Here is a 22,013-nt window from a genome sequence, read left to right on the forward strand (position 1 = left end):
GCTAGGCAGGCATTCTGAGGTCATTCAAATGGGGGATGAGGCTGAGATTTTGATCCCACTCCTGAGGCTCAGGAGGACCTGGAGACAGGCTGAGGGGCTGAAGAGTGCACAGTTCAAGGGATCCATCAACCACAGAAAGGCAGTGGGGGGGTGTTGATAATCTGTGTGCACCTGATCCGCCTCCATGGGTCTACAGAAGCAAAAGCTGTTCCTGTAGCCGGCACCACTACAACTGGGTTAGAGCATCCCAGCGATATGACACTTGCCTCCATCCCCAGCACTACAAAATGAATGAATAATAAATAAATGAAAAAGGAAAAGAAGTTTTCATTGAAAAAGAAAGGAACAAGAAGCAAGGACTACCTTTGTGGAAAGGCTATGGTGAAATGGCTTTTGGAGAAGAAAAATAAACAGGAAGAATGTTTTCCATGGAAATCTCATGTAGGAGACTTCATTAGCAAACATTTCCTGCTGAAAACCAAGTATCCATTCAGTGCATCAAGCCTTGTTAAAACGCTCCTGGCATGGTCCTGGGCAGCCCATTTCGTGAGAATCTGGAAGCCATGGTCTTATGGAGCACTGTGTGTCAGCTCAGGCATATTTTTAGCTTAAAACTAAATACATGTAATGCAAGGTCTGTCTAGGTATCCATCTAGACATTTTGCATCTTGATTTGTGCCTTGACATTCAAGTGTTTTTGCGATGTTGGAGCCAGAAAGGATTGAAAAGAATCCCAGCGAGAAATGAAAGTATAATGTGATCCTGGCTATTGAGCAAATTCACCTTTTGGTAAAGGTGTTGCTTTTCTCAGAGCCTTGGGGAGCAAGATAAATAGATCTTCTGGGAAAGCGGTTCCTGGTGAACTTGGAGCATCAATGTCCTGTGTGTCTGGCGTCCTGCTGGCAGGGACAGGAAGTCATTAATTCCTCTCTTCAAATAAATCTCCTTCCAGCTGGCTCCAGGCTGGGCAGTGTGAAAAAGCATTGAAACACCAATCAAGCTTCCTGGCTCCCACAGGAGAAAGCAGCAGGATTCAGCCAAGAAGGAACACTCAGCCTTTGAAGTTCCCCAGAAAGAGCTGCCTGCAGACCTGGCATTTGCTCTTCAACTGCGCAGGTGCACAGTGACTGGTCACGGTGCTACTGTCATGTTGCCCAAGAAACAACTCTATCACTTGTCTTGACCCTAACTAATATTAGATTTTTTTTTCTTTTCAAGATTTCCAAAACCCCAGGGAGCTTCCTGGCCTGGCAGACATGTGCCTGGGGTTCAGGCTTGCTTTCTTTGGGCACTCACTCCGAAAGGTCCATCTGGGACTGCACTGCCTGTGCCAGCTCATGGCTATGGACCTATTTTTTTCAAATGCCTTCAGCTGGAGGATGGGCCCCTTGAAGCTGCGTTGCCCAAGGCGGTATCCCCCAGCCACAGTGGCTACTGAGCCTTGCAATCCAGCAAGTCCAAACTGAGGTGTGCGTGAACAAAGGCTCCACAGTGGATTCCAAAGATAAAGAATAAAAATGATGTAAATATTCCAATAAAATTTTATGTTGATTATATGCAAAATAATATCTTGGATATGTTAGATGAGCTAAAATAAATGATTAAACTTAATCTCACCTATTTCCTTTTACTTAAGAAAAAACAAAAAAGTGACACTATTTCAAATATAAGGTCACACAGTGGCTCCCACTAGGTTGCTGTTAGTCACGTGTCTTCTTGACCTTCTTGCATTTCGTGTGTGTGCTGAAGAAGAGCCAGCAAAGTCCAGCACCTTCCAAGGGTTTTCTGGAAAGGGGAGAGTAAATATTCTAGGCGTTGTGGACCATAGGGTCCCTGCCAATACTCAGCTCTACTCTGCCACACCAGACCTAGAGCAGCCACAGACAGAAAGCAAATGAGTCAGAGTGGCAACCTTCTATTAACGTTATTTAAGAACAGGCGGTGGGCCACAACTGACCTGGGGCGTCATTTGTTGGCTCCTGCTCTGTAGAAAAGGGGAATTGTCTTTGGACAGGAAAAGCACATTTTACATTCATGGGACCCCAACTGAGTGTGCCTTTGTGAGCTAGGGGCTCTTTCGGAGCTCTTATAGCATATCCAAGTATCTTTGAAAAATGAGTATTGTTATTTGTTGGTGTGTCGTAACACAGACAGCAGATGATAAAGTCAGGATCTAAAATACTAGAGCTGGCATTTGACCTAAATCCCCCAGCTTCTTCCCACTCCCCTCCCTCCTTCTCCTTGTCAGAACCTGTCTCTGCCTGTTTCTCTTTTCCCTGTGGCTAGGTTGGAGCTTGTAACCTGTGGGGCCTCTTAGTGAGGAGACTCTGGGTATTGCTGGTATTGGACTGGGTTGCACAGTTCTCCTGAAACTGAGTGAATATTCAATGTCTCCCAGGTTTCTCTGGACCCCTGTCTGAGACTCTCTGTATTGTTAAATGGCCACAAAGGGTATCTTGTCAGCCTCTACTCTAGCAGCCCTGTCTTTCAGCTAAGCCCACACAGTTCACCTTCTCCCTTCTAGTGCTGGGGGACCCTCACCCTCCACCCCATCCCCAGGGCACAGTCTCCTCTCAGCCCAGCAGTGCCACTCCCTGGAGAGTGCTGCCTCCCAGGCTGGTGTGCACTGGGCATTTCTGCTGCCCCATTTGCTCATGGTGATGGGTACTCCCACACCCCACCAGCATCACAGCCACCTTGACGGACAGCAGCCATACATCACACACATTTCCCTCATGGCTAGTGGTGTAGAGCTTCTTTTCTTTTTTTTTTAATTTTTTTATTGTTGTGCTGGGTGGAGGGTACATTGTGACATTTACAAAAGTTCTCACAATGCATCAAATGTATGTGCTTATTTGCTACTCACATCCTTTTCAGGGGAAAGGTCTCTTCGTGTCTTTTGCTCCTTTTCTAATTGGATTGCTTGGTTCTCCTTCTGTTGAGTTTTGAGCATTCTTTATATATTCTAGATAGGAGTCCTTTGCCAGTCCTCTGTCATGGTTTACAAATACTTTCATCCATTCAGTGCCTTGTCTTTATAGTGTCTAAACAGGGTCTTTCGTTGAGCAAACATTTAAAAAATATTTTTCTTATGAGAAACTTGATTTTATCAATTTTTTTCTTCTATGGAATCATGCCTTTGGTGTTAAGAGTAAGAAGTCTTCACTAAACTGTACCCAAAAATTTTATCTTATGTTTTCCTCTAAATGTTTTACAGTTTCATGTTTTACATTTAAATCTATTATCCATTATGAACAAAGTTTTGTGTTAAGTGTAAGGTTGAAATTGAAATTCACTTTCGGGCCTTTGGATGCCCAGTTACTCCAGAACATCTGTTTAAAAGCAATCCTTCCTCCATTCAAACCTTTGTCAACACTCAGTTGGTCTGTCTGCTTCTGGATTCTGTGTGCTGGTCCATTGACCCATGTGTCTGTGCCTCTGTCAGGCATGTTGCCTTAATTACTGGTTCTATGTAGTGGGCCTTCATGTTGGGTAGAGAAGGAGTTCCACCTAATTCTTTCTCTGTTGCGGTTGTTTTTGCTATTCGAGATCCTGTACCTTTCCAAATAAATTTTAGGATAGGTTTGCCTGTGACAAAACAGTATCTTGCTCCAATTTTGATAGGAGTTGCATTAAACGTAATTCAATTGTGGAAGATTGATATTTTGAATATGTTGAAGGTTCCCTTTATGAATCTTCCATGTCTCTTCATTTAGCTTCTTCAATTTTGCTCATTATCACTTTGTCATTTATAGCATGCAGATTTTGTAAAGGATTTAAGTTTATGCCTAAGTAATTTTCTTGGGAGTTATTGTAACACTTTTAATTTCAATTCATGTATTTGCTACTAGTGTATAGAAGATATTGGTAACTCTATGCTGTGTTGTAATCCTTTCTGTATCAGTGTTTCCTGATTATTTTTGAGTTGGTTTTTGTTTCTCTTTTTTTGTTGGTAACTTGGGATTTTATATATAAACTACCATATTGCCTACAAATTGGGACAGTATTATTCCTGCTGTTTCTCTCTGTATGTATTTTGCATTATTACACTGGCTGGCCCTTTCATTAATATGTCCTATAAGATTGATAAGAATCATTGTGCAGAAGCATTCAGTCTCTCACCATAAATGGTGTTAGCTGCAGTGTTCTTATTTATTTTTCTCCTCTAGATTATCTTCTTTACATTATCATTTTTATTGGGTGGAGGCAATACTGTGCTCACAAAATGAACTGGAAAGTCATATTTCCTTCCTTTCTATTTTTCTGAAAGCACTTTTGTAGAATTAGTGTTAGTTTTTTAGTGAATCTGCTTCTACAGTTCTTTTTCTGGAAGATCTATATGTATGACTTTAATTTTTACAATAGATATAAGGTGATTTAAATCCCATCATCCATGTTTTTAAGTGGATATGTGTAGTGCTGTACTCCTCTTTCATTCTTTTGACATCGGCAGGGTTATGTCGTGATGTTCTGTTTCAGTGACAGTGATCATTTATGTCTTGCCTCTTTTTTGGCTTTCCCAGTGTTTCTAGAAGTTGGTTTGTTTCATTGATCTTTTCAAAAAGTCTGCTGTTTGTTTCATTGATTTTCTGTACTGTTTCTCTGTTTTTAATTTCATGAATTTATGCCCTTGTCTTTAGTATTTCCTTCTTTCTGCTTGGCTTAGGTTTACTTTTCTGTTCTTTTTTTATTTCCTTTAAGAGAGAGCTTAAGTTACTGATTTGAGATCTTTTTCTACTACAAACATTCAATACTATAAATTTCCTTCCCAGCATGTGGCATGTATTTCCATCTTCATTTAGCTCTGCATATTTTAGACATTTCCTTGTATCATATTTTATACATATGCATTATTTAGAAGTGTGTTACTTCATTTCAAACTAGTTGGATATTTTCCTGTTACTTTTCTATTACTGATTTCTAGTTTAATTGCATATTGTCAAAAACAAATTCTGTATGATTTTGATTCTTTTAAATATGTTGAGGTTTATTTTAGGGTTCATAATATTATTTATCTTGCTAAATTTGTATTGGATGCTAAAAAGAATGGGAGCCTGATATTATTGGTCAGGATGTTCTATGATATTAGTGAGATCCAACTGCTGGAAGATCTAGAGTTTTTCTTTACCCTTGCTAAATTTCTTTCTGGTTGTTAAGAGAGGGCAGAAGTCTCCAGCCATAATTGTGGGTTTGTCACTCTATAATCCATTTAGGCATTTGCCAGTTTCATCTGTTTGCTAGTGTTTTGTTTCATACATTTTTAATTGTTTGGCAAGTACATATTTAGAGTTTACTATGATTAGTGGCTGGATTGATTGTTTTATCAATATGAAATGTCTTCCTTTGCCCTGAAATATAGTTTATATGATGTGAATATGGCCACTGTTCTTCTGATTAATGTTTGTATGGTCTTTCATCTTACATGCTTTTAGTCAACCTATATCATCATAGTTGAAGTGAGTTTCTTGTAGCTAGAACACAGTTGGGCATTGGATTTTTTTTTTTTTAATTCCACTATTTTTTTCCTTCTTCTTCTTCTAACATTATTTACTTATTTGTTTTTATTATTATACTGGGGGTACGATGTGACCTTTACAAAAGTTCTTACAACATATCACAGTTGAATTCACCCTTTCCATCATTCTCCCCTTTCCTTCCTCCCCTAATTCCCCAAATTGTTTCAATAGGTCTCATTTTTCCATTAATATACATGCTGTATATTTGCCCTCCTAGACCCTTTCCTTATTCCCTCCTCCCACCTACTGGTGCCAACCCCCCAGACAGGACCTGTCCTGCTTTCTTGCTCACTCTGTAATTATTTTTTTTTAAAGCATTTTTGTTCATGTGTGATTGTTATGCAGGGGGTTTCATTGTGGCATACATATATTATACACTGGTTTCATTGTGGCATTTCTATATATACATATATTATATACTGGTTTGGTTCATCCCCTTCATTATTCTTCCTCTTTCCTCTTCTCACTCTTAAAATGACTTAGCTTTTGGTGTTCCATATTCGCACATGTATAGGAAGTACCTCGACCATATTCACCCTCCTTTACACTCTTCATTTAACCTTCCCCTCTTGTTTTTACCCTCTTTTTACATTTGTATCCATCGTTGTTTAAGTGTCTGTTCATTCTTCAGTGGAGTTTTGCCATGGTATTTTATCTGCAAATATATTGTACTTTAATCAGTCTATTCCCCTCTATTACTCTTCCTTACCTTTTTGTCCTATCATGTATGGTTCAACAGTTTTCAGTGTATTTAGTTGTGTCTTGTTACTACACAGATATGATGTATTTCATTATTATTCACTATCTTTCATTCTTTTTTTCTTTTCCTCCTCCCTTAGTCTCTTCTAACAGTCTCACATTTGGAAACATGCACAGGATGTATTTATATGTATTTAAGATAATACTTTTGTTGTATTGGATCTGTCCTCTACATGTTAGAGAAAACATGTGACCTTTATCTTGCCAGACCTGGCTTACTTCATTTAGCATGATGTTCTCCAGTTCCATCCATTTACCTGTGAATGACAAAATTTCATTCTTCTTTATGACTGAATAATATTCCATTGTAGGTATGTACCACATTTTCTTAATCCATTCATCAGTGCAAGGCATCTGGGCTGTTTTCATAGCTTGGTGATAGAATGCTGCAATAAACATGGATATGCAAGTTTCTTTGTTGTATTCTGATATACATCCTCTCAGTTATATGCATAGGAGTGGTATAGTTGATCATGTAGTTTTATTTTTAGTTTTTTGAGGAGTATCTACACTGTTTTCCATAGTCGTTATACTAATTTACATTCCCCCTGACAGTGCATAAGGGTTCCTTTTTTTCCCACATCCTTGCCAACATTTGTTGTTGTTTGTGTTTTTGCTGATAGCCATTCTAGTAGAAGTGAGGTGGAATTTTTTTTTTTTTTTTTTTATTCATATGTGCATACAAGGCTTGGTTCATTTCTCCCCCCTGCCCCCACCCCCTCCCTTACCACCCACTCCGCCCCCTCCCTCTCCCCCCCCAATACCCAGCAGAAACTATTTTGCCCTTATTTCTAATTTTGTTGTAAAGAGAGTATAAGCTATAATAGGAAGGAACAAGGGTTTTTGCTGGTTGAGATAAGGATAGCTATACAGGGCATTGACTCACATTGATTTCCTGTGCGTGGGTGTTACCTTCTAGGTTAATTCTTTTTGATCTAACCTTTTCTCTAGTAGTGAGGTGGAATCTTAATGTGGTTTTGATTTGCATTTCCTTTATGAACAAGGATGTTCATGTACTTCTGCCCATTTGAAATCCTTCCTTTGAAAAAGTTTTATTCAGTTCATTTGCCCATTTCTTCATTTGGGGGGTGGGAATTTAGTTTTTTGAGCTCCTTATAAATTCTGGTTATTAATCCCTTGTCAGATTCAGTTGAGAAAGGTTTTCTCTATTGTCTGGGCTGTCTCTTCGGTCTGGTAACCATTTCCTTTGCTGTGCAGAAGCCTTTTAGTTTCATGTAGTCCATTTGTCAATCCTTTCTCTTAGTTTCCAAGCCATTGGAGTTCTATGTAGGAAGTTATTGCCTATGCCTAAATGTACCATTGTATTCGCTATTCTTTCCTGCAGTAGTTTCAAAGTTTCATTTATTATATTAAGAACTTTGATCAACTTTGAATTGATATTTGTACAACAGGAAAGACATGGATCTTGTTTCACATTTTTACATGCAGATACCTAGTTTTCCCAGCAACATTTGTTAAAGAGGCTTTCTTTTCTCCATTGTATGTTTTGGGTGCATTTCTCAAAAATCAAGAGCCTGTGGCTAAATGGATTTATGTCTGGGTCTTCTATTCCTTTCCATTGGTCCTCATGTCTGCTTTTGTGTCAGTGCTATGCTGTTTTTATTGCTATGACTGTGTAGTACAGTTTAAAGTCGAGTATTATGATACCTGTAAGCATTGCTCTTTTTGCTCAGTATTGTCATGGTATGTGATCTTCTTGATAAGTTGTTAAATTTTATTCTCAATAAAATATTTTATTGATAATTTTTGCATCTATGTTAATTAAAGACATTGGCTTATAATTCTCTTTCTTGTTGTGATCTTTTCTGGGTTTGGGCTGGATATGATAATGACATCATAGAATGTGTGTTGTAGTGTCCCTTCCCTTTCTATTTCATGGAATTATTTGAGGAGTGGTGGTATCATTTCTTTAAAGATCTGATAGAATTGGTAAGTAAATCCATCGGTTTCTGGGCTTTTCATTTTGGAGACTATTGCTGCTGCAATTTCATCTATTTAGGTACTTTATATCCACTTGGTTTAATTTTGTTTGTCATATGCATCTAGAAATTTGTCCATTTCTTTTGGATTTTTCAACTTATTTGAGTATAGGTTTTCAAAGGATTCCTTAATGATCCTCTGGATTTCATTGATATCTGTTGTGATATCACTTTTGATCTCTGATTTTTTAAATTTGGGTCTTTTCCCTCCTTTTATCAGGTTAGGTTTATCAATATTAGTTATCTTTTTGAAGAATCAACTTTTTATTTTGTTGATTCTTTGTATAGTTTTTTTCCTCTATTTTGTTGATTTCAGCCCTTATTTTTATGATCACTCTCCTACTGATTTTGTGTTTAGCTTGTTCTTGTTTTTCTAGAAGTTTGAGATACAGCATAAAGTCATTTACTTGAGACTTCTCTGTGTTTTTCATTTAGGCACTCATAACTATAAACTTTCCCCTTAGCATTGCCTTTGCTATATACTATAAAGTCTGGTAGGTTGTGTTTTCATTTTCATTAGATTCCAAGAACTTTTTGCTTTCTCACTTATTTTTCATTCAACAATGTGTTGTTCAGTCTCCAGGTGTTTGAATTTTCTGCTGTTTCATTGATTGTTGAGTTCTAGTTTTATTCCATTATGGCCAGACAGTATGCAGGGGTTATTTCAATTTTCTTACATTTGTCAAAACTTCCCTTGTGTTATAAAATATAATTTATTTTGGGGAAAGTTTGATGGGCTGCTGAGAAGAATCTATATTGTGTTGCTGGTGAATGAAATATACTGCAGATGTCCATTAAATCCATTTGGTCTATGGTGTCATTTAATTCAGAAGTTTCTTTGTTGATTTTTTTTGTCTAGATGACCTATGTATTGATGGTACTGGAGTATTGAAGGCTCTCACTATCATTATGTTGTTTAATGAAGTTGAGTGCACAAATGTTGGGCCCATATAAGCTAACAATTGTTATTTCTTCTTGATGTATTTTTCCTTTTATTAGTATGATGGGCTTTCTTTGTCTCTTCTGACTAATTTAGGCTTGATGTTTATGAGATCTAAATTATTGTATAATATAACTACTCCTGCCTATTATCAGATTTGCTTAAAAAATCTTTTTCCACCCTTTCACCCTAAGCCAGTGTTTGTTTCTGTCAGTAATACGGGTTTCTTGTAAATAGCAATTTGTTGGGTCTTCCTTTTTAATCTGGCTCGCTGATCTATGTCTTTTGATGGGGGAGTTGAGACCATTATCATTTGGTATTAATATTGAGATGTATGTGGTATTTCCTGCCATTATGTTGCTTTTGGTGTGTATGTGTCTGTGCATATTTGTGTGTATGTGTGTGTGTGTGTGTTTGTGTGTGTGTGGTGTGTGTGTGCAGTTGATTCTTTGTTTCTTTTTGATTACTTACCTGCTTATCTCCTGAGGTTTAGTTATTCCCATCCTTTCGTGGCTATGTTTATCTTTATCTTCAATGTATAAGATTCCTTTGATTATACAAGGCTACTCAAGTGGTCACATAAGGTTTTAGTTTCTGGTTATTGTGGAAGATTTTTATTTCTTATTTAATTATGAATGATAATTTTGCTGGTTAGAGTTATATAGGTTTGAAATTATTTTCTTTCAGTGCTTGAAATACCTCATTCCATGCCCTTTTTGCCTTTAAGTTTTTTGTTGAGAAATCTGCTCTTACTCTGGTGGGTTTACCTTTTTATGTGATTTAATGTTTCTCCCCTACAGTCTTCAATAGTCTTTCTTTGTTCTCTGTGCTTAATGTTTTAACTATAACATGCTGGGTAGAGGTTCTATTTTGGTCATGTCTCTTTGGTGTGATAGAGGCTTCCTGTGACTGGATAGGCATCTTTCTCGAGATTTGGGAAGTTTTCTGCTATTACTTTGATGTGTATGTTTCCTGTTCTTTTGGCTTCCACCTCTGCTCCTTCTTCAATATCCATGTTTCATAGGTTGGGTCTTATAATGGAGTCTCAGACGTCTTGCATATTCTTTCTTATTTTTTCATTCTTTTCTCTATGTATTTATCTGTTTTCTCTTCTACTATACTTTGTCTTCAAGTCTTGAAATATTGTCTTCTGCTTGTTCTACCTGGCATGCCTTTCAACTGTGTATTTTATTTGACTTACATGGCCTTTTAGGTGCTAAAAATATATGATGGAGAAAAGACAGCCTCTTCAACAAAAACTGCTGGGAAAACTGGTTAGTAGTCTGCAAAAAACTGAAACTAGATCCATGTTTATCACCCTATACCAATATTAACTCAAAATGGATCAAGGATCTTCATATCAGACCCCAAACTCTAAAGTTAGTATAGGAAAGAATAGGAAATACTTTGGAACTAATCGGTATAGGCAAGGACTTTCTCAGTGGGACACCAGCAGCTCAGCAACTAAGAGATAACATAGATAAATGGGACTTCATAAAATTAAAAAGCTTCTGCTCAACAAGAGAAATGGTCTCTAAACTGAAGAGAACACCCACAGAGTGGGAGAAAATATTTGCCAGACAAAGGACTGATAACCAGAATATATAGGGAACTTAAAAAACTAAATTCTTCCAAAATTAATAAACCCATAAAGAAATGGGCAAGTGAACTAAACAGAACTTTCTCAAAAGAAGAAATTCAAATGGCCAAAAAACACATGAAAAAATGCACACCATCTCTAGCAATAAAGGAAATGCAACTTAAACCCACACTAAGATTCCACCTTACCCCTGTTAGAATAGCCATCATCAGCAACACCACTAACCACAGGTGTTGGCGAGGATGTGGGGAAAAAGGAACCCTTTTACCCTGCTGGTGGGAATGCAAACTAGTACAACCACTCTGGAAAAAAATTTGGAGGCCACTTAAAAATCTAAACATAGATCTATCATATGATCCAGCAATACCACTCTTAGGGATATACCCAAAAGAATGTGACACAGGTTACTCTAGAGGCACCTGCACACCCATGTTTATTGCATCAATATTCACATTAGCCAAGTTATGGAAACAGCCAAGATGCCTCACTACTGACAAATGGATCAAGAAAATGTGGTATTTATACACAATGAAATTTTATGCAGCTATGAAGAAGAACGAAATGTTATCATTCGCTGGTAAATGGATGGAATTGGAGAACATCATTCTGAGTGAGGTTAGCCTGGACCAAAAGACCAAAAATCATATGTTCTCCCTCATATGCAGACATTAGATCAAGGGCAAACACAAGGAGATTGGACTTTGATCACATGATAAAGCGAGAGCACACAAGGGAGGGATGAGGATAGGTAAGACACCTAAAAAACTAGATAGCATTTGTTCTCCTCAATGCAGAGAAACTAAAGCAGATACTTTAAAGCAGCTGAGGCCAATAGGAGAAGGGCATCAGGAACTAGAGAAAAGGTTAGTTCAAGAAGAATTAACTTAGAAGGTAACACACATGTACAGGAAATCAATGCGAGTCAACTCCCTGTATAGCTATCCTTATCTCAACTAGCAAAACCCTTGTTCCTTCCTATTATTGCTTATACTCTCTCTTCAACAAAATTAGAGATAAGGGCAAAATAAGTTCTGCCTGGTGGCAAGGGGTAAGGGGGGGTAAGGGAGGGAGCAGAGGGAGAGGGTGGTAAGGGAGGGGGCAGGGGTAAGGGGGGAGAAATGACCCAAACATTGTATGCACATATGAATAAAATAAAGTTTTTTTTAAATGGCCTTTTATTTCCAGGATTTCATTCTGAGGTGGTTGTTTTGAGATTTTCTATGTTGTTATTACATTCCCATTTCACATTTTGTATTGTGTTCCTTATTTTATCTCTTTTTTGGTATTTTCCTTGATTTAATTCAGATGTTTGTCTGTATCTTCCTTGAGTTCATTTACTTGTTTCTGTACCTTCTTGAATTCTTTTGGAATATCCATATTCTTTTGTATTTCATTGACTTGTTTTTGCATGTCCTCTTTAACCTCCTTAATCGTTCTTATCATCATTCTTTTGACCTTGGAGACTGGGGTTTTACCCTTCTTCGCTACCTATCAGATCCTTTGTTGTGTGGTTGTTGACCTTTTGAGGAGTCATATTCCCCTGCCTTTTCTTATTTACCATACTTCTATTTTGAGATTCACTTATTTGTTTTTGATCAGTTGGTTGGGGGCTCTAGTCACCTGAAGTCTTTTCCTTGAATTAATTTCTATATTCTGGCAGGATTGGTTATTAGCTAAGCTATGGTGTGATTTCTGTCCACTGACTTGGGGGTATAACTTCACATTGACAATTTCACAAATTCAATACCAAACCAGATATTTATGTGAAATGTAAAGCCCTTGGCAGTAATATCTTTAAGCAGAGGGATGTTGGAAAAACAAAGTTGTTTTCATAGAGGTTAAAATTTAGGCAGTAAAAATAATGGGAGTTGGAGAGAAGAAAGGATGAATGAGGACCGTGAGAGGGGATAAGTAGTGTGAAGTGTAGGTCTGCAGGTAAATAAGACCCTAATAGGTGTAGAGGTGTAGCTCAGTTGTTGTGGATGAGGGTACTAATTTAAGGCATTGCAGAAGGATAGAAAGGATGAGAGTAATATAAGAAGGTGGTAGAATATACCACTATTTGAAGAAGAGATAGGGAAAAATGGGGGAGGGATGAGGAGAAAAACGAAAAAGAAGAAAAGGAAAGGGAATGGGGGGAGAAAATTGAGGAGAAAAAATTTGGAATAAAAGAGGGATTGGCAAATCAAAACCACAAAAAGGAAACATATTTAAAGTCAAATTTCTTTCCTGATGAAGAAGAGAGTGGATTTCTTCTGTGTTTAACCATACACTGGGTGCTCCCTTCCAATTCTGTTTGTTAGGTTTTGTCTGCAGTTCTCAGGCTGTATTTACTCTTATGTCCCTTTAGGGCCTGGGAATGCCCAGGTGAGCCCTGCCTGGCGAGGGGGTAGGCTCTGGGTTAGTACAGCTGCTAAAGTGAGGAGAGGGAGCACCAGAGTATGAGGTAGCCTGTGCCCTTTTGTACCAGGCAGGTCTGCCAATCTGTTAGGCCTGTGTGGGCACATTCTACTAGACCCTTGTCCGTCATATAGATAGGAGACAAGTTGGGTTTGGCAAAAGGACTGTGTTCCTCCCCAGGCAGACAGGTCTGTAGGCTTGTTTCCACTGGGCATGTTCTCTCTATTCCTTTGTCCAACGGCTGTTTCACTGGGGCAGAGAGTTCTTCAGATTCAGATTATTTGGCTAGGAAACTTCTCTGGGGTGGTCAAATGAGTTATTATTCCCTGTGAGCTGATGAGTGGCCTACTCTCTGCCGATTCTATGGATAAGACGGGAGCAGGCTTGTCAGCACCAGGCAGATCTGCAGACTTGCTCCCACTGGCTGTTGTGTGCATTCTCTATTACTTTTTCCAAGGGCTTGTTTGCGGGGTGGGTCAGCTGAGCTTGCCTGTGTGGTGGCCCTCAGGACTGAGAGCAGTTAGTTCCCCTGAATGGTTTATAGGTTCCTTTCTCTGGTATTGGCAGGAGTGCAGGTCTGTGACTTAGCCCTGCATGTTGATGTTGACATACCAGGTGATCTTTGTGAACTGGAGGCAGCTCAGGTCTGGACAGAGGAGGATAAAAGAAAGACAAACAAAACTAAAACAGCCCTCAAAACTCTGAAGGTTTCAGTGGTGTGGGATGGAGTAAGTTCTTGCCAGGAACCTTCTGCCTGATATGGTGAATTTGCTCTTTTAAAGTTTTATTTAGCTGTTTTTTTTAAATTATTATTATTATTATTCATATGTGCATACAATGCTTGGGTCATTTCTCCCTCCTGCCCCCACCCCCTCCCTTACCCCTCACTCCAGCCCCTCCCTCTCCTCCCCACCCTCTCGCTACCCGGCAGAAACTATTTTGCCCTTATCTCTAATTTTGTTGAAGAGAGAGTATAAGCAATAATAGGAAGGAACAAGGGTTTTTGTTAGTTGAGATAAGGATAGCTATACAGGGAGTTGACTCACATTAATTTCCTGTGCATGTGTGTTACCTTCTAGGTTAATTCTTTTTGATCTATCCTTTTCTCTAGTACCTGTTCCCCTTCTCCTATTGGCCTCAGTTGCTTTTAAGGTATCTGCTTTAGTTTCTCTGCATTGAGGGCAACAAATGCTAGCTAATTTTTTAGGTGTCTTACCTATCCTCACCCCTCCCTTGTGTGCTCTCGCTTTTATCATGTGCTCAAAGTCCAATCCCATTGTTGTGTTTGCCCTTGATCTAATGTCCGCCTATGAGGGAGAACATACGATTTTTGGTCTTTTGGTCCAGGCTAACCTCACTCAGAATGATGTTCTCCAATTCCATCCATTTACCAGCGAATGATAACATTTCGTTTTTCTTCATGGCTGCATAAAATTCCATTGTGTATAGATAACACATTTTCTTGATCCATTCGTCAGTAGTGGGGCATCTTAGCTGTTTCCATAACTTGGCTATTGTAAATAGTGCTGCAATAAACATGGGTGTGCAGGTGCCTCTGGAGTAACCTGTGTCACATTCTTTTGGGTATATCCCCAAGAGTGGTATTGCTGGATCAAATGGTAGATCAATGTTTTAGCTGTTGAAATCTCTATTTACAGTCTGTTTTTTATGTTGGCTCCCTCTTTTTTAGAAAACTAACTTGAAAACTTACCCTAGTAGCCATGAACCTGAGGGTTGTCTTTAAGATTTGTATGGGCCCAGAGCTGTGGCAGAGGTCAGTTATACACCATCTTCTTACCTCTCTGTAATTCTTGTTTTAATTGACATTTATAGACCTTTCACATATAATGTAACTGCTGAGATGTTAGGGCTTATATCTTCTATTTTATTTCTGTTGATTACTTCTCTTTTTATTTCTTCTCTTCCTTTTTACTGCCTTCATGTGGGTTATTTGATCACTTCTTAGAATTTCATTTTAGTGTATCTTTAGTGGTTTTGAAAGTACTTCTTTGAACTGACTTTTCAGTAGCTGCTATAAGTCTCATGTTATACAAACAAAACAACACAGAATACTGGCATTTCACCAGTGTCAAGCATGTGGAAATCTTGCTTCCCTTTTGTTCTCTCAGTGTTCACTCATTTACATTATAGTTGTCTTAAATATTACTTTGTATGTTCTTTAAAAGCACATCAGACCCAGTCATACTGTTTTAAATTTTAATTGACATGAAATTGTGCATATTTATGTTTCAATACTTGTGTACATTGTGTAATGACCAAATCAGTATATCCATCACCTTAAACATTTTTTTATGGTGATACATTCAAAATTCTTTCTTCAAGCTAATTTGAAACATTTTTTTGCTTCAATGATGAGACATAATTTTAAAACTCAAGGAGAGAAAGTTTATTGTGTTTAACTTGCTTTTTGTTTTGACTTTCTGATGCTCCTAGATTCCTTCTTTTATCATTTCTTTTCTGTTTGAAGATTTTCTTTTAGGAACTCTTTTATGGTAAATCTTTTGCCCTCTTAGTTCTTCTTCATCTGAGAATGTCTTGATTTGTCTTTTGTTCCTAAAGGAATTTTTAATGATACTGGGATTTGAACTCAGGGCTTCATGGATGTTCTATCAGTTGAGCCATGCCTCCAGCCCCTTTTCTGTGGTTATTTTTATCCAGTCTGGCTTAGATCTTTCTATTTTATACTTCCTGCCATTGCTGGAATGGCAGGTATACCATACCAGGACAAGCTATTTGTTGAGATGGCGTCTCATGAACTTTTTGCGAGGGCTTGCCTTGAACTGGGATCTTTCTGATCTTAGCCTCCGAAGTAGCTAGGATGGCAGGCGTAAACCATCAGCACCTGGTCTGAAAGATATTTTTAATGGATATAGAAATCTGGGTTGATGGCATCTATCTTTCAGCAACTGAAGAAATGGTGTGCTATTTCCTGCTGGCCTGTGTGATTTCTGATGAAAAGTTGCTGGGTTTTTTTACCCACGGGTAAAATGTGATTTATCTCTAACTAATTTCAATATTTTTTCTTTCTTTAGTTTTTAGAAATTTGCTTATGTTGGAATATATTTTAGGGGGGGCTATTTTTTCTAGGTCTTGCTCAGCTTCTTAAATGTTTAGATTTGTATCTTTTATCAAGTTTCAGCCCTTCTTTCTTTGAGTACTTTTTCATCCTTTTCCTTTTTCTCTTCTCAGTGAAACAAATATTATATCTTTTGTTCATGTCTCTGAGGGCTTGTTCTTTTTCTTTTCCATTTGTTTTGCCTTGACATTCAGATACGTAATTTCTATTGCTGTATCTTCAAGTTCAATGAGTATTTCCTTTATACTCTGCTTTATTATTGTGTAGACCTAGTTAGATTTTTATTTCAATTGTTTTACTTTAAGTTCTCAAATTTCCATTTTATTCTCCTTGGTATCTTCTATTTTTCTAAGACTTTCTATTTTTCTCATTTGTTCCAATTGTGTATGTAATTGCTTGCTGAATAGTTTTTATGGCAGTGGCTTTGAAATCTTTGTGGGATAATTTCAGTGTCAGTATCACCTGCCTGTTGGCCTCTGTTGATTGTCTTTTTTCCTTGAAGTTCACGTGAAGCATTCTGTCATACCCTGTACATTGTTGATGCTATGTTCAAACACAGGTTTAAAGTTTTGTTTGAACAGACCTGCTCTGACTCTCCACTGGTGGAAAAAATGGCCATAGCCAATGGCTACCAGGTAGGGTTGGAAGACTTGAGTTTCCTGCTGATATTGCAGAAGGGAGGGCAGCAGCTTCATTTCTGGGGAGAGGATGTTCTGATCCCTCATGTGACTTCCCTTATGACTACCAGGTGGAGAGTAGCAGGTTGTGGGACCTTATGGCAGCTGGAAGGTGGTAAAATACCCAATTCCCTCTAGGTCTCCTCTGAAGACACCCCAATGAGAGGAAGTCACAGTTCTCTTCTTCTCTCCATGTAGAGTGAGAGTCCAGGCTCCCCATGTCTCTATACTGACACCACAGGAGAAGCATTGGCACAGGGAGGGGAGGAGTCCTGGTTCCCATGTGGCCTTTACCAAAGGAGGTAAAAATGCAGCTTTTAAAACTTTCCTATGGTATTTGGCTGGATCTGGGTAGTTATTATCTAAAGTTTTCTGTCTAGCTGTGTTGCCCGTTATCTCTTCTTTTGGCTAGGCAGTAGGTTTCTTTTGGCCCTTTTTTAAGAGAGGGCCGTAGGGAGTCTACTAGCCACTGTTTCCCATGTGTCAGCTTCTCAATGGGATATGTGAAGGGAAACAAAAAGAAAACTCACTGCTATGCCATTCTGTAGTGTTCCACAGCCCCCAGCTGGTCTTCTCCTAAGTTTTAGGGTCTTCTTGCATATAGTTTATATGTAACACTCAGGCTTAACTAAGCTTGAAAGGAGGGATAAAAAGAAATGCATCTTTCTTTTGTTTCAGAATTAGAAGTCTGTTCTATAGTTTTTGAGTGTAAAACAATTCCATTCTGTTCTCCAATAAACCCTTGTGTACTTGTGTAGCTAAAGTCCCTACCATCAAACACGTCCAAACATATGTCTTTCTTCCGGGAATTCCCTCCCCACCTCTGCTCCATGTTCATACTGTGACTTTGTATATTTTCTATCCCTGGTCAGCCTGCACTGGGGACCATGTACCTACTTGGAGGAGCTCTGGCCTTATGGCTAGCATTTGTTGGGAGTTCATTATGTGGCCAGACCCTATTCTAAGGAAATTATTGTAGTGAAGTCATGCAATCATAACAACCTCAATAAGTACTACTATTATTCTATTTTACAGATGAAGAAACTGAGTCATTGAGATGCTTAATACTTTCCAAAAGTCAGGCAGCTAAACAAGAGCAAGGCTGAAAACCAGAGCCCTTAAATAGTATATTGTGGTACCTCTCTCTGTTGGGAAATGCTTATGGGGTTTGATGTTAGAAAAATATCAAAACATCATCTTTGTCTCTTACTGGTGTGGTCTTTGCTAAATTCTTTAATATGTCCAAATTTTAACTCTTTATCTATATACTAGGGATGTAAAAAATGTCTTACTTGTTTGGAAAATAATGCAAAGCATCCATGTCTCTGTTTATATGGTTCATTTGTAGAGCAGATGTTCAATAAGTTGTTTATCTATTTGTGGTGTGTCATCATTGTTATGGTTTACCCACAGTCTTGGGGAAGCAGTGTATGTGGTGATTAAAAGTATGCACATTAGAATTAGACTGGTGGGATTTTGATTCTCACATCACATCAAATGAGCCAAGGGATCATAAGTCTGCTTCCTTCAGCAGATTCCATCTGCACAATGGATGTAACAATGCCAGTCTTAGAAGGTGGTATGGGCAGTTGATGGAGGCCCTGTGTGTGAGGATCTTCACAGTATCTGACCATTGTGAGAGACTCTGATGGATCTTGATGCTTGCATCAGTTTCTAGGCTGTGCTCTTTTCAGGGTCAGTGCCATCCCAGAGATACCAGTGGTTCTTACTTTATGGCATGGAAGAAATACCTGTAAGGAATTTCCTCTGGGCTTGTCTCTAAGAGCAAGCTCTGCTTTTTTGTGATAAAGTAGTCATTCTGTAGCATGGTCAAGTATCTCAGACTGAGCTAAGATATTAAACATCTTCCTGACACTGACTCATTCTACATAGTGTGTCACAGAAGGATAAAGGCTTGACATTTCTATGAAGGCATGCAACGAAGTCTCTGATGCCTTGAGTTGACCAGACACATCACAGGTTTTATTTTTCTGGAATTCAGTGAGCAGGTCTGACATTTTGCAAACATGTTCAGTTATTTTCAAAAACAAAGTAGATAAATCTCAAGTTTTCCTGAAATCCATTTTTTTATTCATATGTGCATACAATGATTCCGTCATTTCTCCCCCCTCCCCCTCCCCCTCTCCCTTACCCCCGGCCCCCTCCCTCTCCCCCTCACCCCCTCGCTACCCGGCAGAAACTATTTTGCCCTTATCTCTAATTTCATTGACGAGAGAATATAAGCAATAATAGGAAGGAACAAGGGTTTTTGCTGGTTGAGATAAGGATAGCTATACAGGGAGTTGACTCACATTGATTTCCTGTGCGTGGGTGTTACCTTCTAGGTTAATTCTTTTTGATCTCACCTTTTCTCTAGTTCCTGGTCCCCTTTTCCTATTGGCCTCAGTTGCTTTTAAGGTATCTGCTTTAGTTTCTCTGTGTTGAGGGCAACAAATGCTAGCTAGTTTTTTAGGTGTCTTACCTATCCTCACCCCTCCCTTGTGTGCTCTCACTTTATCATGTGATCAAAGTCCAATCCCCTTGTTGTGTTTGCCCTTGATCTAATGTCCGCATATCCATTTTTTTTTTAAAAAAAGAAATGTGCTCCAAAGAGAAGCTAAAAGAATCTTACTACTTTCTTGAAATATCCAAGTTTGCTCTGGAATTTAAGGAGCTGTTTTACCCATGGATGAGGTTTCTGTGCTACGTTGTATCTTTGTAGAGAGAATGTAGCTGTGACTCTTCCTAAATAGTTTTCCCCCATGTCCATGGCATTGGAAAGAAGAATGTCAGAAATTACAATTATCACACTCTTGCTGCTGAATTTTTTAAGTGTGTTTGAACTAAAACCGTAACATTTGCAGGGGCTTCCTTTAGTGACAAAGCAGCACTAAGCGATGGCTACAGAATGTGCATTCCAAATGCCAAATAGCAACTATCAGTGTTTTAAAATCAGAAAGTCACAGGAACATACAATGAGAGACATTCATCTTCTTATGACTAGATCTCACACATCACCAAATAAAAAAGAAAAGCTTGTTCTCTCTTAGCTTCCTTAGACAAGAGAAGGCCTTAGCTCCCAATTCTGCCTCTCGTGACTTAGTGAGAGAGATTTTAGGGGTCAATGGGGAAGATAGCCTCTCAGGGACATTTCCACAGAGTGATAATTGGAACTTGACATAGTTAGAGGAAATATCCAAAGATTTAAGTAGTGTTCCAGTATACAATGTTAACAGTGTAAAGGAAAGAACAACCTTCTAACACTATAGATGAAGAAACTGAGACTCCAAACATCTATTAAAAATCTGAAAAAAATTTAAGTGGGTTTCAAGACTTCACATAATGGGAGATATCTAATAGAAGCATGTGTCTACACAATGCAATCTTAAACTCATTTTTTGACTTCTCAAAACAAAGCATAATGAAATTTGTGAATATAGAAAAATACCATGGACATAGTCTCTTGCAATAATATAATAAAGAGTCCATATATCACAGTACTTAGCAGACACCAGGTGCCATAACCTTCTCTCTTTGTCTTTCAGGTTAGGCTTCCCAATGATGGTTGTGTCCTGCATCGTCGGGATGTGTTATCTCCTTGTTGTTCATGTTGTGGTCGGCTGGAATGAATAGCTCCCCATCATCTGGAGACTAAGGGAAACTTGATCTATCACCAATGCAGTCAGAAAACTACCCTGAGACCACTCTTGAGAAGAAAAGGTGCTTACCACGGGATATGTTAGGACAGACCTTTGGCACTAACACTGTTATTTCAGGTAAATACTAGAAAATCACAGCATCCTGTTATGTCCTTCTCTCTGAGGGAAAAATTATAGGAAATACAAGATAACTTACCCAAGATTACCCTATATAAAAAAATACATGTTTCAAAAACACTTCTTGCTATTGTATATAAGAGAAGACTCAAATCCACGTCAAATAACTCATGATGTTTAATTGTCACATCTTCTGAGGTTATATAGAGTTTTTTTTCATGTATTCACTTTTTTGTGTTAAAATAATCAGCATTCAAGTTGTGTGCCCTGGTATAGACTATTTCTAGGAAGGTATACCACTTGTAAGGAAATATTTTGTGTATTTACAAAAATAAAGTGTTCCTTGACAAGAGGTTTTGGAATTTGTTACTTTGGTTTCCAGTAGTTGGCATTATGTCACATCGCATATTGTCACTCTTTATACATGTCATTATCCATTTTTATTTTTTCCTGGAGTTATAAAGTTACTACTTAAAAGTACAGAAATTTAACTTGCATAACTGCATGTCTTTTGAATAATATTTTGTGTATTTAATGGCCTAGAATAATTTTCCACTTTGCAAGTGATGCATTCTATTCTCATCAGTTACACAGAAATGTGGTCAGCTTACTCAGCTCTCCTTTCCCTATGGGACTCCGGTGGTTCAGGCAAAGTGTGGTTCTTTTGTGGAGCATCCTATGTGAAGCAGAGATGGTAAGAGCAAAGAGTCAGAGAGAGCTGAGGTTTCAGCCGAGGTCACCTCTACTCTACTTTCTGAGTGCCAACATGATGCCCCCAAAGAAATACCTCTTCTTCAATCTTCAGTTGTCTATGCATAATACCTTGAGATGAAGATGTTTACCAGAGACTATGCTCAGAAGTGATCATTATTTAAGGACTCTTGACTTCAAAAAGGTTTAAGATGCTCATAGCACTAAGAACCAGAAAATAGACCTTTCTAGTTCCATTTCTGATTTTGGCCTTCAGGGTGGGTGTGCCCTTCCTGCAGGTTAGAGTATGTACTTGTGAACAGGCAATTCCTTCCTGAAAGGTTGAGAGAGTTTATAAGAATATACCATCTGAATTCACAAGTCATCTTTGAATTACTCAATAGTACAGTTGATGTGCAATGCCATTTTTATTTTAAAATCTACTCTCAGACAATATTTCACAGATTCATTTGTGAGCATCTAATCTTAGGCTCTGGAGGAGCCTCTCCCAGGGCTTCTAGTCCTCTTCACTTGGCCTCATAAAGTGTAGATTCCCCC

At 38.4% G+C, this 22,013-nt stretch overlaps 1 protein-coding gene across 2 annotated transcripts in view; it reads left to right on the plus strand.

Annotated features, from left to right (window-relative positions):
• The window catches only part of Oca2 (OCA2 melanosomal transmembrane protein), a 354,214-nt gene extending 333,185 nt beyond the window's left edge, over positions 1–21,029 (plus strand). For both annotated transcript variants that reach the window (XM_074062129.1, XM_074062128.1), the window contains exon 24: positions 20,535–21,029. In XM_074062129.1, coding sequence (XP_073918230.1) covers positions 20,535–20,622 — 88 coding nt within the window. In that variant the 3' untranslated portion in view covers positions 20,623–21,029. The remainder of the gene's footprint in view (positions 1–20,534) is intronic.
• The last annotated feature ends 984 nt before the right edge of the window (positions 21,030–22,013 follow it).

This window comes from Castor canadensis, chromosome 19 (genome assembly GCF_047511655.1).
Source record: "Castor canadensis chromosome 19, mCasCan1.hap1v2, whole genome shotgun sequence".
Lineage (NCBI taxonomy): Eukaryota > Metazoa > Chordata > Mammalia > Rodentia > Castoridae > Castor > Castor canadensis.